This window comes from Leptosomus discolor, chromosome Z, assembly GCF_034619465.1.
Source record: "Leptosomus discolor isolate bLepDis1 chromosome Z, bLepDis1.hap2, whole genome shotgun sequence".
NCBI classification, from domain to species: Eukaryota; Metazoa; Chordata; class Aves; order Leptosomiformes; family Leptosomidae; genus Leptosomus; species Leptosomus discolor.
The window spans coordinates 18,012,872-18,027,480 of NC_141419.1; the positions used below are offsets into that span (position 1 = coordinate 18,012,872).

At 39.7% G+C, this 14,609-nt stretch overlaps 1 protein-coding gene across 2 annotated transcripts in view; it reads left to right on the forward strand.

Annotated features, from left to right (window-relative positions):
* The window catches only part of MTAP (methylthioadenosine phosphorylase), a 35,021-nt gene that overhangs the window by 6,863 nt on the left and 13,549 nt on the right, over positions 1-14,609 (forward strand). Inside the window, exons 3-5 of one of the 2 annotated variants that reach the window (XM_086479594.1) lie at positions 6,613-6,671; positions 7,915-8,004; positions 9,044-9,211. In XM_086479594.1, coding sequence (XP_086335720.1) covers positions 6,613-6,671; positions 7,915-8,004; positions 9,044-9,211 — 317 coding nt within the window. The remainder of the gene's footprint in view (positions 1-6,612; positions 6,672-7,914; positions 8,005-9,043; positions 9,212-14,609) is intronic. The other variant, XM_086479595.1, reaches the window with a different exon arrangement.

The following is a 14,609-nucleotide window of genomic DNA, read 5'->3' on the forward strand; positions in this document are numbered from 1 at the left end:
CTTTACTCTGAGGGTGGCAGAGCACTGGAACAGGCTGCCCAGGGAGGTTGTGGAGTCTCCTTCCCTGGAGATGTTCAAGACCTGCCTGGATGCATTCCTGTGTGACCTGCTTTAGGTGAACCTGCTCTGGCAGGGAGATTGGACTAGATGATCTTTCAAGGTCCCTTACACCCCCTTCCATTCTGTGATTCTGTGAATTTGCAGCCAAGAGGGATAAACCTTTCTTTCAAATTTCTGCTGTTGTGTGATCTGTAGTACATGTCAGATCATTCCAGGAACCTTTCTAAATTGCAGAAAACTGTCCTTTGAGGTATATGGCCCCCCATTTTCCCTGTAACCACTGAATGATGCTTTTCATAGCAATGCTTTCCTTACAGTCATAACCACATAATTTGAAACTGACTGAAAATGAAGCTCTGAGTCTGCTTGTGTGACACAGGTATTGTTGACCAACTCTCCTTCACATTGCTTCAGCCGTTTTCCTCAGCAGAAGGGAGTGGAGGCTAGGGGTGTTGCTCTATATGCAGTGCCATGTGTGTTGCAAAGGACGATTCCTGCCCCAAAGCATTTATGGTAGGAACGGGCAAGACGAAGGATGAAAGAGAGTTTTTTAGGCAGGAGGTCAAGGGGGAGAGAGGTTCTAGTTGACACAGGAAGTTCATAGGAGAACTGGATCTTGGATATTCCGTAATGTCATAAGACCAGGGGAGTCTGGGTATTTTGTATTTGCCGTTGGAGTTGTATCTTATGAAATCTACCAGTGTAAGCTAGTGTATGTATAATAAACCATCTGGTGTGTGGTTGAAAGAGCTATTTTATGGGTAGAAGCTTGCCAGAAAGCTCAGCACTGTGGTGTGTGGTTGAAAAACTGAATCCATGCCTCCATTTAAAATGGTTTAAGGGTGAAGTAAGACTGTAAAGAGCAAGCAGAGTTTGTGTGAGCACCATTCAAGAAGGGGAAGGAGATAAAGATTAACAGAGGAGAAAAAGTAATCAGAAAAATACATTTGCTTTTTCCACCATCCTTCAAAATCTGTTAACAAACTGTAAGAGAATGAAGGGAACTTGCCTCCGTTTTCTGTACCCTGCTCTCCAAATGGTAGCCAGCATTGATCTGAAGTAGAATCCACTGTCTAAACCAAACCAGTTGCCACTGCATTGCCTATTTTTGAGAGTTATGGATGGTCACAGCATCTCTGTGTCTGGAGACTGCTCATAAAGCAAATTAGCACTGTGCTTGTAGCAGATGCTGAATGAAGCCTTTGTATCCAGGAAGGATGAAACACTCTTCTCCTCCCTCATAGGGGTCTGTCAGGTTGGACTTAAGGGCATAGTGGCAGCACAGCATTTGGAGGGCTGTTCTGTCACAGCTGCACAATGCAACAGGATTTGGGTGGCCCAAATTCTGCAGTGAGCAAGGTGTCCTACAGCAGGATTTAATATTACTGAGAAGAGGGGGAGTACGTGCAGGATGGCTCCTACACAAGAGAGTGGAAAAAGCTTCCTCAGTCCTGCACCTTTGGTCAGTGTGGAAGGCTTTTTTTAATTTCATATAGGAAGCAGCTTAGCTATTGTCTTTTTTCTGTGTTCTCCACAGAATACAACGTGGATAGGGGAAAATAAATCTTGGTTGCCTGTTGTGGATTATGAGAAACCTTGCTCAATGGACTGGCTGTGTCTGAGCTTGTGTATTATGCATTTAGCATAGGCTCAGTTTAAAAAGCTTGTGAATACTCTGTCTCTGTGTTGGGAGGGGTGTAACTGAGATGTCATGGTAGGAACCCAAGCGTGGATTCTCAATACTTTGGTGAGCTGAACTGAGATTGTTGAGCTGACTTGGATGGAAAACTGCAACTGCTTGGGGCTGTTGTATCTGTGAAAGGGAGTGCGGCCAAACAGCGAGCCTTTGTTCTTACCCCTGCTGGCCTGTCTCTCTCCTTTCTGCCTGTAAATCTGAATTCCTAAGAACTCAAGACGTCTGTCTGATGGTTGTTTCATGTAGATTCACTTCTGCGTAGAATCACATTGGGCTTCAGTGTTTGAATGCAGTTTTTGTCCTCATGGAGCAACTGGTGGATCAGCCTTAGTGTAAGATACACAGGGCTTGGACCAAAAGTTACAGTGGCATAAAGTTCATTGTATGGGTCAAGTTGATGGAATTCAATTGAAGCAGAAATAAACCTCACAAATTTAATTGGTATCATTAGGAGGATCAATGTTTGCTTATTTTGTTGCTGAGAGTTTTTAGGATTCAGGAAAGAGGTGTTACACATCCTGCTTGTCTCAATTTTAGAACAACAGAGATGAGAAGAAACAGCTACTGCTGAATGCGAAAGGGCAAATGAGAACTTCTTAAGTGTGCTTGGAAAAGTTCAGAAGTTTGTGATTTATGTTAGTATTTTTTTCTAAAGGTGTGTCTTGTTCTTGATTGTTACTGAAATAAAACCAAATGGAGATTTTTTTGAGCATGAAGATGCTTTTTCGTAGAACTGTGACATCAATGGACATCTATCTGCCTGAAATTTCAAGAGGTAAAGGGCTTAATCTAAATAAACTGTTCAGAACTTTGTGGTCTTTTAATTGCTGAGAAAATTAGAGATGCAAGATCAAGCCTATCTAGTTCAAGCAAAACTAGGAGGAATGAAAATTAATGTCTGAATGCCAAAAGGAAAATGCAAGGCATAGTTAAAAAAAAAGTATGTCAAATTCATTCTATCCTGTAAAAATGTGAAGTGTATGCTTCTACTTTCCTTAAATTTTGATTTTAATTCTTAAGTTTCTTGACAAAGACATAACCAAAAGACTTTAAGCTGAAAACCTTTCTGGTGGTGGCATTCCTTGGCACATTTGACAACACCAAAATAGATGTTTCTTTAATGCTGTTTCTTTACTTGTAGAAGCAGAATAATAGCTTATATTTTGTTCTCGTAGATTCTTTGAATTGTCTTCTGCTTTAGTCTTCTTGAGTCATAAGAATCATTTAATAACGAAACTTACATCGTTAGGGAATGTAGGGATATTTTTTTCAGGTGAAATATGGAAAAGTTTGAAGGAAACTAGTATGAGAATTTTTACAGTTCTCTATATTGACATTGGTCCTCCCATGATCCTTCAAATTATGTTAGTAATAGTATTGAAAATGTAGTACATTAGTTTTTTAAAAAATAAATATGCTTACACCTGTTAATATTCCAGACTACTTTTCTCTCTTGTCCGCTTCCACCATTTTCTTTGCATCAAAAATTTGGTATTCTATGGAAAATGCCCTAAAATCCTTTGGCATTCCATCTCCAGGTATGGAAAATATTGTTCTCTCACAGGATAAGAAAATTGCTTGTAGCAGCATTCATCTTCATCATTGAATTTTGAAGGTGCTGATAAAACTTTGTTCAGAATTTATTTTCAGTTACATTGTTTTATTTTCTGGATGAGAACTTGGTTCTGAATCACCTTTCCCCAAAGCAGGAAAATATCTTCCTGTTCTAGAAAATTATTTTAGGTACCCCCCCTCTTTTTTTTGGTTGTAGATTTATCTGGCAAACAAAGCAGGGGTGGATTCCACCTTGCAAACGAGCTTTGTATGCTTGTATCAGGAAAATCAGACCAGGAAAAAATGAATTCTGCAAGCACCACAGGAACAATAGTCCATGTATTTTTATGTTGCAGACAAGGGGGATTATTTCAATTGTTTCTTACTGTCATAATTTAGAGTTAGCTGCCCAGGGTTCTTTGCTTCCTTTTCTGGTTTGCAACACTGAGTAATACATATCTGACATGGATTTTGTGAAAGTGGGAAGTAGTTAAATACGTATATGAATTATTAATGTTTGAGAACTTTTTATAGAGCCTTTTATTAAATGCTGCTTCAAAAATTCTGTATTAGATCTTTGAATTTGGATTGTTCCATTGGAAATTTTTATTATTCTATCAGCATTTCAAAGCTCCTGACTACAGCTGAGATAGTAATAGAGAGGTACAGCACTGGAAAGAACTTGTGGGAGAAAGAGCAGAACAGAACCATTACACTACATGGTTAACTACATAACTAGCATGGTTACATAGTTAATGCAGAGTTTGAAAGTTCTATATCCTTCACTTCTTTGTAACTTTACACGTGCTGATTTATCCCTATTTCCTCTCTTTTAATGACCCATGATGCAGTATCTGCAAATTCTTTTCTTAAACCCTCAGTTCATTATTTAGCAGCGCATTCTTTGTTCCAAATCTTTCTTTTTCTCTGCCATGTTTCTGGCAATCATGTGCAAGAAAGGTATTCAGGGAACCTAGAAGATGCCCTGATTGTGTTCTGTGGAAATCTGTGTAAAGAAGACAACTAGTCCTGTTACACAGTCTCCCTGAAGCCTTTAGAAGTGACTAGGATGTCAATAGATAGGGAAGGAAACCCTGGCTGCTGCAACTAGATTTTGAAGCCTGTTGGATTTCAAAGCTGTTGCATTCTTGCTGAATCAGCAGTGCATGCCAGAATTCAGTGGAGTTCTGCAGTGGGGATGAATATCAAATAGCAGTTAAATCACGCTGTTCTACCCTGAGTCTTTTGGACATGGATATATACTTGAATCTATCACTTGCAATAAATTCGAGTCTGTCACTTATAAAGCAAAGGGTCCAGTCTTCAAGTTACTGATCTTTACTTTTCATTCTGACAGGAGGCAAGGATTTTTGGCTGAAGTCCTCTAAGAGTATTTTTGTATCCTGCTGTGAGCAAAGTTGCGTGCTTATTACTTCACACAGCAAATGTGTGCTCTCTAAACAAAACAAACCCAAAAACCAAACCCCCAAATGCTAATTATAATGAACCTTCATTGTTACAGAATGTTGCAACATCAAAATGCTTTGGCAACTAGGCAGAGAAGTCAGAATACACCTCAGTTCTAAAAATAAATTTTCTGGAACATTCACTTTATTTAAAAGAAGTGGTAAGTCTGTGTCTGGCAGAATTTAAACCCGTTTGAGTGAATTATGATGCTTTGAAGAGATCTGACATTAAAATTTACCAAAGGAGCTGTGCAATAGGAGTAGGAAGTGCTAGTTTTATTAGAAATTAGTATTGCTAAAATGCAACATTGTGGGACTTGCATATTACTTTATACTACATCTCTGCAAATTTTCAAGTGTGTAATAGAATTAACAGCTGTAAAACTAAATGCTAATTGAGATCTTGCAGCTAGCATTAAAATACAAATAAAATTCTATCAAGTAGCAGGCAACAGAACATGTCTAAATGCAAATGTGTGAGTCATTCCAGGAACTTGCAAACTTGTGATCAGTAAATAAATTGTAATTTTATTAGTAGCTATTTCAGTTTTAAATCCCAGGGCATGGAAAGAGAGGTTGGCACAGAGTCGCTTCCAGCTTACTTAGTTTTTTCTACACTGCAACAGAAAGTGAAATGCATGCGATTCTGGCTTGGACAGGAGAAGCACCACATGCAACTGCACTGTTGTTCAGCACAAATGCAGATTAGTGTCTAATGAAACACAGGCCTTACATTTTTTAAGAAAAAAGGAAGCTAGAAGCATGGCATGTTTCAGATCCCTGGTGCATATAGCCCAGGAGCAGTTAATTGGGTTTTAGTAGCAGTCGATGACTTGGGGGCTGCCCTGTGTGGGTGATATGACCATCTCCAAGGCAGGGCATGTGCCCCAGCTGGACAGCTAAAACCAAAATGCTGTAGCTTCCCTTTTTGACTGGTCAGGAGGAATGCATGTTCTCATTGTGTGGCTGTGAGGAGAGTGCGTGCTGTCTGTGGCCCCTGGGCTGACCCAGTACAACACTGCTTCTGCCACTAGTGTACCAGAAGTTCTCTGTCGTATCACAGTTCACTTCCCAAAAGAGGGACTCCCAGCAGCAGGGAACAGGCAGTTTATCCAGAAGCTGGTGGGGTGAGTGAAGGGTGGGTTGGGAGGAGTCTAGAACAACTCCTCACACCCCTAGTGTGCTGTAGGTGGCCATGGTAGAAAGGGGACAGAGAAGAGAATGGGGGGTGTTATGGAGAGGGACAGAGTAAATGTGATTTCTGTTGGGGGGGGCCTCTTAGTAGGGAGCAGCACCTCTTTAGCAAAAACCAGCCAAAGTTTACAGGAGAGAGTGAGACGTGCTAGTGAAATTAAAGGCAATATGTACCTGCTTCTCTTTTCACGTTTTTGTAGCACTGTTTGAAATACTGTCTCAAGGTATTTGAAAATATTACCATTTCAAACCTTAAAGTGAGGAGCTGCAATGTTAATGTTAGTATGAACACAGAAAAATTGCGATAATCCTTCTGAGTCAAGTTTGAGCTTCCTGTTCCAGCCTGTTTTACTAATCTACCATAACAAATTACAGAGCTGAGCTGAAGAAAATGTGAGACTACAGTGGTAACTAGTATTTCCTTTTGTGACTATCATATCGTTGAATGAAAACTGTTCTTCAAAGAAAGCATCATTCTGAATCCGCTCTGAATGCTCCCAAGATTATTTTTAACATGGAACTCTCCATAAAACTGTCTCTTACCATATTATTTTTGTCCACGTTATTAAAATCCATAAATCATAGCAGTTAAAATTTCTAATGTGATTGTCAAGCTGTAACTCATTCTTATTTGTTTTGTAGCCATCGGATGCTTTGATATTGGGAAAGATAAAAAATGTGGACTGTGTGCTGTTGGCAAGGTAAATGACCATTTTATATTATGTGTCTTAAACTATTCTCAAAAGTAGTTTTTTTTTTCCTTTTTACGTTAAGTGAACTGAATTTTTACTCTGAACTTTTTGCAATTTGTAGTGGCTAGCAAAGTCCAGCAGAAGTCTGGGGTTTTTCCTGAACAAATTTGATGCTGCAGGGACTGAGAATATGAAAAATACCATCTAAGTTAGGAAAGAGAAATCCAGTGGGGTGTGCTGCCCTAGTAAGAATGGCAACCTGGAAGGCTGCCTGCCCTGGTGATAGGTACGTGGTGCCAAATAACCACAGTAATCCAACTGCTCCGTATGTTTGCAAATTTCCTTTGTGAAACTGGGAAATTGCCTCTTTCCAGGTGAACCATATCTCTGGTAGCATTGCAGACTTCCAAATCATTTCTTTTGATTATTAAGTCCTCTGGCTGTTACCTTTATTTCTTTGGAGGCTGCATCTCCTGTAGATCTCCTTCACTGGGTCATTTTTATTCAGACATCTCATACCATACTCAGAAGAGACTCTGGAAGCAGGATCTGCAGATGAGTGCATGGAAATTTCACACTAATGTAACTGTGGATAACCTGTGTTACTAGGTTAACCATAAGAATACTAACACAGTTCTCAGCAGCTGGACACTATGGGCAGAGCCAGGTGCTGATGGCAAGGTCCATCAGCAGTCCCAGACAAGTTGAGATGATGAATCAAGTCCAGGATCCGGTCGAGGAGTCCAGGCAGGAGCAGTGGGAGATGGAGCTAGAGACAAGATTGGAGACAAGGGTGCGGCATATGTCCAAAGTCTGTCCAGAAACAGGTTTGGAGATGAAGTACAGCATAGGTCTGAAGGCCATCCAGGAGACAGGGCTGGGAACAGGCATGCCTGTGACATAGCTCAGGCCAGGAGTGAAGGCTGAGGCCTGAGCTTGGAGTCAGGAGCAGCTGGGCTCATGGTCACAGGGTGTTTGGGTGGAGGCCCAGGGTGAGGCTGGTCAGGGTAATTACAATCCAGTGGTGCACTCAGGGCCCCGATTCTTTTCATGCCAGTATTTTTACATTAAACTGCTGGCTGTTACCATTTCTGCAGTTACACTTCTGTCTGAGGTTTTACTTTTCTTATCTTGCATGGACTTTGCTCATGTATTTTATTACACCTGGACAACATTTATCTTATTTTCTCAAATGAAATGCTAAGCCAAGATTGCATAGCTGTGCTGTATCAAAGTAGGCCTTGAGCTACAGACGGCTGAACAACTCAGCTGTGGTTTACATCCTTACTGGGATTTATGACCATTCACATATGACCCTTGTGAATTTACTTTTGAGGCTAACGTACCTGCAGCTTCACTGTGTGTTTTGGGAAAAATAACGGAGTTGCTCATGAATGCCAGATTTAAAAAAAGGAAAAGCGTGTACATTCTAGAAGAGGATTATGACAACAGCTGCAACATTAAACAATAAATCTACATGCCTAGTAGCTTATCAGAAGTGCTAATGATAACATGGGAATTCTGCCTGACAGTGCTTGGTCCTGTTGTGTGCAACTCCCAGTTCCCAGTTGATCAAGTTCTTAAGACCTTTTGGTCTCTGTGAAAGAATAAATTCGGAAATGAAATTCCTCCTTTCCTCTTCCATGATTGAAAACAATTTTCAAATCTGTTTAATTATTGTGTGAGTGATGTACCTCTGTAGCGATGACAGAGGTAACACAAAAGCTTGTGCTTATAAGACTAAGTATTTCCTGTCTTGGTGAAAAAATACACTGCAACAGTGTGTAGTCATTGTTCTGATTTATGAAAGCTGTCAGATCATTTTAAGAGCAAAGAGAAAAATGTGATGATTCTACTGTTTTCTTTGGGAAGGTGACATATTAGAAAAGTGTGTTCTTTCTGGTTTTAATTCCCTGTGATGTGCTGCTCTTTTCTGGGTGGCAGAATACAACAGCACTTCTGAGCAGAAAATTTGTAGAGGTGTATGTAAATCTTACAAATTTGTTGTAGTGTATGAAAGATTTAATTTGCTGCACCTGGGTTTTCACAATCTATGGAACTGACATACAAAATCCAGAGAAAAATTATTTTTATACTCTGGAGGCTGCTAACATATATTTGGATTGTATTTTCAGGATTCTTTTCATTACAGCCTTGAACTTAAAAATTTTGCATTTAAAAAGAAAACTACACCACTACTTAAATTAAGTACAGAGAGACCCTTGATAGCAAAACAAGCTACAGTGGAAGTTGCTGAAACGATCAGTTCCACTTCCAGTATTGTTGGGTAAATTACATTTCCTGGAATTCTCTTTATCTGGGAGAAGGAAGGTAATTTCAGTCTGGTTTATTTTACTCTCTTGAAGCATGTATCTTTGCAGACATGGAAGGCATCATACCATTATGCCGTCGAATGTCAATTACCCTGCCAATATCTGGGCATTAAAAGAAGAAAATTGTTCGCATGTATTAGTGACTACTGCCTGTGGTTCATTACGAGAGGAAATACAGCCTGGTGATCTTGTCATAATTGACCAGTTCATTGACAGGTGGGTAACATTTGTTTTTAATTGTGTTCTTAGTTTGGGGTGGGTGGACAAGTGGGGTTAAACCATATAATAACATGTTAATGTTAAATTAAGATTTCGTGGAATGATGTGATAGCCTCAGTTCTTACAGCAAAAAGTGAGATTCCTACAAGAAGACATGATGGGAAGAGAGCTTACAAGAAGTTCAGCTCTAACAGACATAGAAGAAATACCAGGCTTTGAGGTAGGGCCTCGAATGAACTAAAGTATAAATCCTTGGGAAAGTCTTCTGAAGAGATCTCGTATTCTCAGTTGTGGGGGAGGAACATGGATAAGAGCAGAGGCCGTTTTAAGAAGAATCTGAAATGAGAGAGAGAGGTGCAAGAAAGCATAGTAGCAGCCAGGCAGGAAAATATGTGCCGTAATAATGAGGCTTTACACAAGAGAGATCAAATACAACACAGTGGCAAAAGAGAGGAGGTTGTTTCAAAATAGGGGTAGAAGCTAACATTTTTTTATTTGCTAAGAATCATAAGGAAGTAAATTTTTTCCAGTCCTCTCCTTGATTATCTGATGTTTAGAAAAATTCATTCAAACAGGGGAAAAAGAGAAGGCTACGTTTAAAGTTCAGCAGCTATGCCAAATATTTCAAAAATACAGTTGCACAGTTTAAGAGCTAAATTTGTTATTATTACTTATAGGTGTACTATATCTTCAATTCTTATTTGGGTGTTCCACCCAATTTTAAGTGTTTGGAATGGTTTATGCAGCTTCTTTGTGTTTTTGTAAAACTGCTGGCAATATTTCATTGCCATCTGAACATGTATACCTAGGTTTGTTCTCTGCAGTGCAGTGCAATTCAAGTTTTGACTGACTTACATTTTTGTGTGTAACTGAAATGCTTTTTTTTGTAAGAGAGTACTTTTTGAGTGTATCCAAATGACTAAGTACCCTGCAGGAGCAAGCGCCATATAAACTGCTTCCTGTTATACTAGAGTTGATTTATGGGTGGAGAGCAGCTGTATTGCTGACAATGGCCTTTTTTTTTTCTTTTTTTCAAGTCTAAAAGTATTTAGACTGATCACTTTGTTTATACAAGTTAAATCATAATCATCCTTATTCTGCTAGCAGTACTTGGAAATGAGTAATTTTAGTATCGGTATTGATTTATGTAGAAAAGATACTAAACATACCTGCATATGAGGTTTGGATGATTGCAAGTAAAGCACCAGTTATTTTGATGTAATTTTGATCTAGCAGACTCCTAGGTAGGTGAGGGGAGCCTAAACACGCTAACCTGTGAATTGCACACATGGTAAGAAGTAACCTCTGGCCCAGAGAGTCTGCATTTTTAAAGAAGAAACAGTTGGAATGATTGCAGAGTTTTTATATGCTGTGGATGAAGGGTGGATGTATGGAGGTCAGGCAGAAAGACATTAACAGCCAGGATACAGAATATAACCCAGATACGAAATCTGAGACCATCCTTCATCCAAAATGTCATTTTCAAAATTAACAATTTATTTTTAAGCTACTAATCTCCTTCCACTGCTTTAAATTTCCCAGCACTTGCCAGTCTGCATCATAACTTCTGAGCTGGAAAGGTAATAATGGGTTTGGTTAAGTTTGGGGTTTAAGAACATGTTGTATTTGAGAAGGAAAAAAAAAATTATGGAACGAATCAGTATATTTATCTGATGTGAAGATGAGTGGAAAGACAGGGGTCATTTACACTGCAACAAAGGTGGCAAATAGTATCTTGGGCTGTGTTAGTGGAGGTGTTGCCAGCAGGTCAAGGGAGGTGATCCTTCTTCCCCACTGTGCAGCACTGGTGAGGCCACACCTGGAATACTCTGTCCAGTGCTGGACTCCCGAGTGCAGGAGGGACATGGACATACTGGAGAGAGTCCAGCAAAGGACCACAAAGATGCTGAAGGGACTGGAGCATCTCTCCTATGAGGAAAGGCAGAGAGAGTGGGGACTATTCAGCCTGGAGAAGAGGAGGCTAAGGAGAATCTCATCAGTGTGTATAAATACCTTCAAGTTTGTTCAGATGGTCACCAGTAGTAATGGCGTAACCCCTATATGAGCAATGTTTCATTCCGGCAAGTAAGTTTATATTTTGATGTAGAAGAGTGGGAACTTGTGGGGTCTTGTTTCATGGCTTCAGGAAACCAAGAATCTTCTCAGAAAAGCATGTGAGTATGTTTTAATGTGGAAAACAACATGTAATATGAATTAAGAAATCATTACTAGCTTGCCCTTTAATTCAGAAAACTGACAAGTCATAACAGTGTGTTTCATTTGACAATTTGATTTCTCTTTTCCCTGATGATCTTTGCTAGTGGGTGTTAGACTGCTGGTTCTTTGGAGGTGATGTCTGCATTTTTGCCTTTTACAGGGGTGTACTTAATCTACTTAATTGTTGAAATACACACACTTAATCTATTTAAACAATAGAGGACACATTTTCTTAAATAAATACCAGAATATTTGCGTGGTGTTCTCCCTACTTCCAAATCCAAAAGTAACCACAGGTACTATTATGGGCTACAACAGTTGTTCTCTTCTTTGAAACAAATGCCTAAAGAATTTTTTTTATGCCTTTGGCTTCTTTTAGTTTATTACAGCACTGTTGGTCAACTGGCTAGATCAGACTGGCTTTTTAATACTTTCTGTTTGGTTTGCTGCTGATGTTTGCTAAGAAAAGAGTAAGAAGGTAACTACTTACTTGGATGACTCAGCTCAGTCAGGAAGATGCAGAAAATAACTTTATAAAAGAAATCCTGTAACAGCTGCCAGCTTTACTGTTTGAGTTCTTTGTGTCACATACACCACTACAATTATTACAGTATTGTTACACTTTGTAAAATTTTTCATGGGAAAATTTTGTTTCAGTGTTCCTGAAGAGGCAGAGCATTATGAGACTGCTTTTGGTACAGCAGATGCTAGTGTAAATTTTCAGTTTGTTCTTTAATTACTAATAGCATGTTGATAATTCAGCACTACTAGACGAAAGGGGAAGGTGATGGTGAAAGTCGTTTGTCATAGATGGAAATTATTGGTTTGCTCACTTATTTGAGTTGGATTTTGCTTCCTAGTGTCAGTCATTGCCAGAAAATCTTGTGTTACTGTGATAAAATAAAAATGAAGGAGCAAATGCCACCTTACTGTCTGATTAAAAGTGTGGCTGTTGCTGCAGGGTGGAGAATACAAACTCTGGGGACATCTTCAAAATTACAGTACATGTAGTTTTGAATTTGAAAAAGCAGTAAGGGCAAGGCAGGTGTGGCAAAACTATGCAACAGTGCAAGGGTTTGCTTGTGCTATGAACACCACTGTCTCCTTGAGCTTGATGCATAAGCAGTTATGCATAAAAACATATACCCTTTTTCCCAGGGAAAGAATTCCCTCTCTCCTATACCACCATCCCCTGTTTGTCACAAAGGCAGCACAAGGGTCTGGTCAGGGTTCTCTGAAAAGCCCTACAGGGGTCAGATGGCCAGCAGGAGCTATGCAGCCTCAGTCTTAGCTGCTTGCCTGTGGTTATCAGTGGTTTATTGGAATAGTAAATGGGAATGGGAGAAGAGCTTGAATTGAACAGAAAGCTGTAGGCAGTAATTGTATCAGTTGGTTATCCAATGCTTTCAGGTGCTGCTTCTGATCTCACCCACTGGGAGCACCTCTGTACTTTCCCTTTGTGCTGTGCTTGATCCATCTGGATTGTGCACTTCTGCTATGAGTAGCTTGGCTAGTTTCTAGGCAGGCACTTGGTGACTTCTTCCTGTTTTAATGTAAACAATCAGGCAGTTGTACAACTTTCAGTCTCCTCTGTTGTTACGCAGGCTTTTCTTTTGATGGCAGGCACATGGACTTCTTCACATTTGAAACTTGCAAGGAGCAGATTGTCTTTGAAGAGTGGCTGTTGAGTTCCTTCCTTCTTATTTCTTGCTGGCTTTGTAAGGAGTCATTCAGGGTACATGGGGAGGGTCTTGAAATTCCTATAATGAGCTTTAGGCGGATACTGTCATTTGCTCTCATGCTGTTGGTCTCTGTGAGAGTAAGGCAAGGAAAGCACCCGTGGTTCTGTAACCTTCGTTCTCACTACAAGGGATACAGAGGAATGGTATTGCAGCAGTGAGAATTATGTGCTGCTGCCCTGTACCTTGCGGACAGATGAGTGGGACAGATCAGAATGGCCAACTCCTGTAGCAGGGCTACCAAAAGGAGGAGAGGCTAAAAGGCATTCCTCTGTGACAGCCATTACTTCATAGACAGCAAGAATCAGAGATTGGTTCAAATCTGTCTTTATTCTCACCCTAAGCCTAGCAGTTGTGGATCCATCAGCTGGCCCTGTATCAAATAGCTGTGGCCTTTGCAGAGTTGCAGCGTTCCGTGTCCATTGCTCAGAACACTCGCAGGTCTTACCGTTGATATTTATTCCCATGTAATTTGTATGTACTGTGCTAGACATAGTGGGATTTCTTTATTAGAGCATGTGGTGATGTGGCCATTCTCTCTAAAGAACATAGGGTATCTGAAAGTAACAGGTCAATATTTATACATATGTGAACTTTGCTCAGGGCTTTTCTGAGTGAAAGGGCCTGACTAACAACATCTGAAATACTATAATGCAGGAAATGGATTACAACTTTTCCCATTTCCTCCAATTCTAAATAATTCATTAGCAGGTACTGAAAGAAAGTGTAAAATCAGATACATTCTATTTGCAGCTCTTCAGTATCCCCTAAAGGAAAAAATAATATTAGTGTTTCAACCTGTCTTAACAGGTGTATCCTCTTTTGCATGTTTTTAATTTGCTCATCTCTTTTACTGTTTTGTAATCCCATCCTTAAGGCTACCCTATTGGTTCTTTTTTTTTTTTTTTTCCCCAAATCTACTCTAACATGTAACTTGTATTTAAAACCTTTTTTTTAAATATTTGCTGGTGACTTGCGTGGGGAACTGTTGTGAGCAGTATTACCAGCAGAAATTTTTTATTTGAACTGTAGATTGAATTTGGCACACTGGGAGGAAGAAGGGAATGTTTCAAAGACTTTTGTTCCAGAGGGTTTTCACCATCCGGTTGGCTGAATTGTCTTGAGGCAGTGCATTTGAAGGTAAAGTAATAGTGAGTAATGGTTCCAGAAGTTGTCAAAATGGCATGCTGGATGGTAATTTCTGCAGCATGTTTGACCATTTCCATTAAAAAAAAACAATTTCTCAATTGAAAGAAGGGAGAAAAAGGGTTCTTCTGCTCGCAAGCTGCCAATGCATGTGTGTAATCTTTCTGGGAATATGAAGACGTTCTGTTCCAGGGTTTTTCTGGTTGAATTCACATTTCTTTTGTTCAGGAAGCTGTTCCTATAAATTCCCATCCTTTCAATGTAGGAATGCAATGATATGAACAAGCTCTATT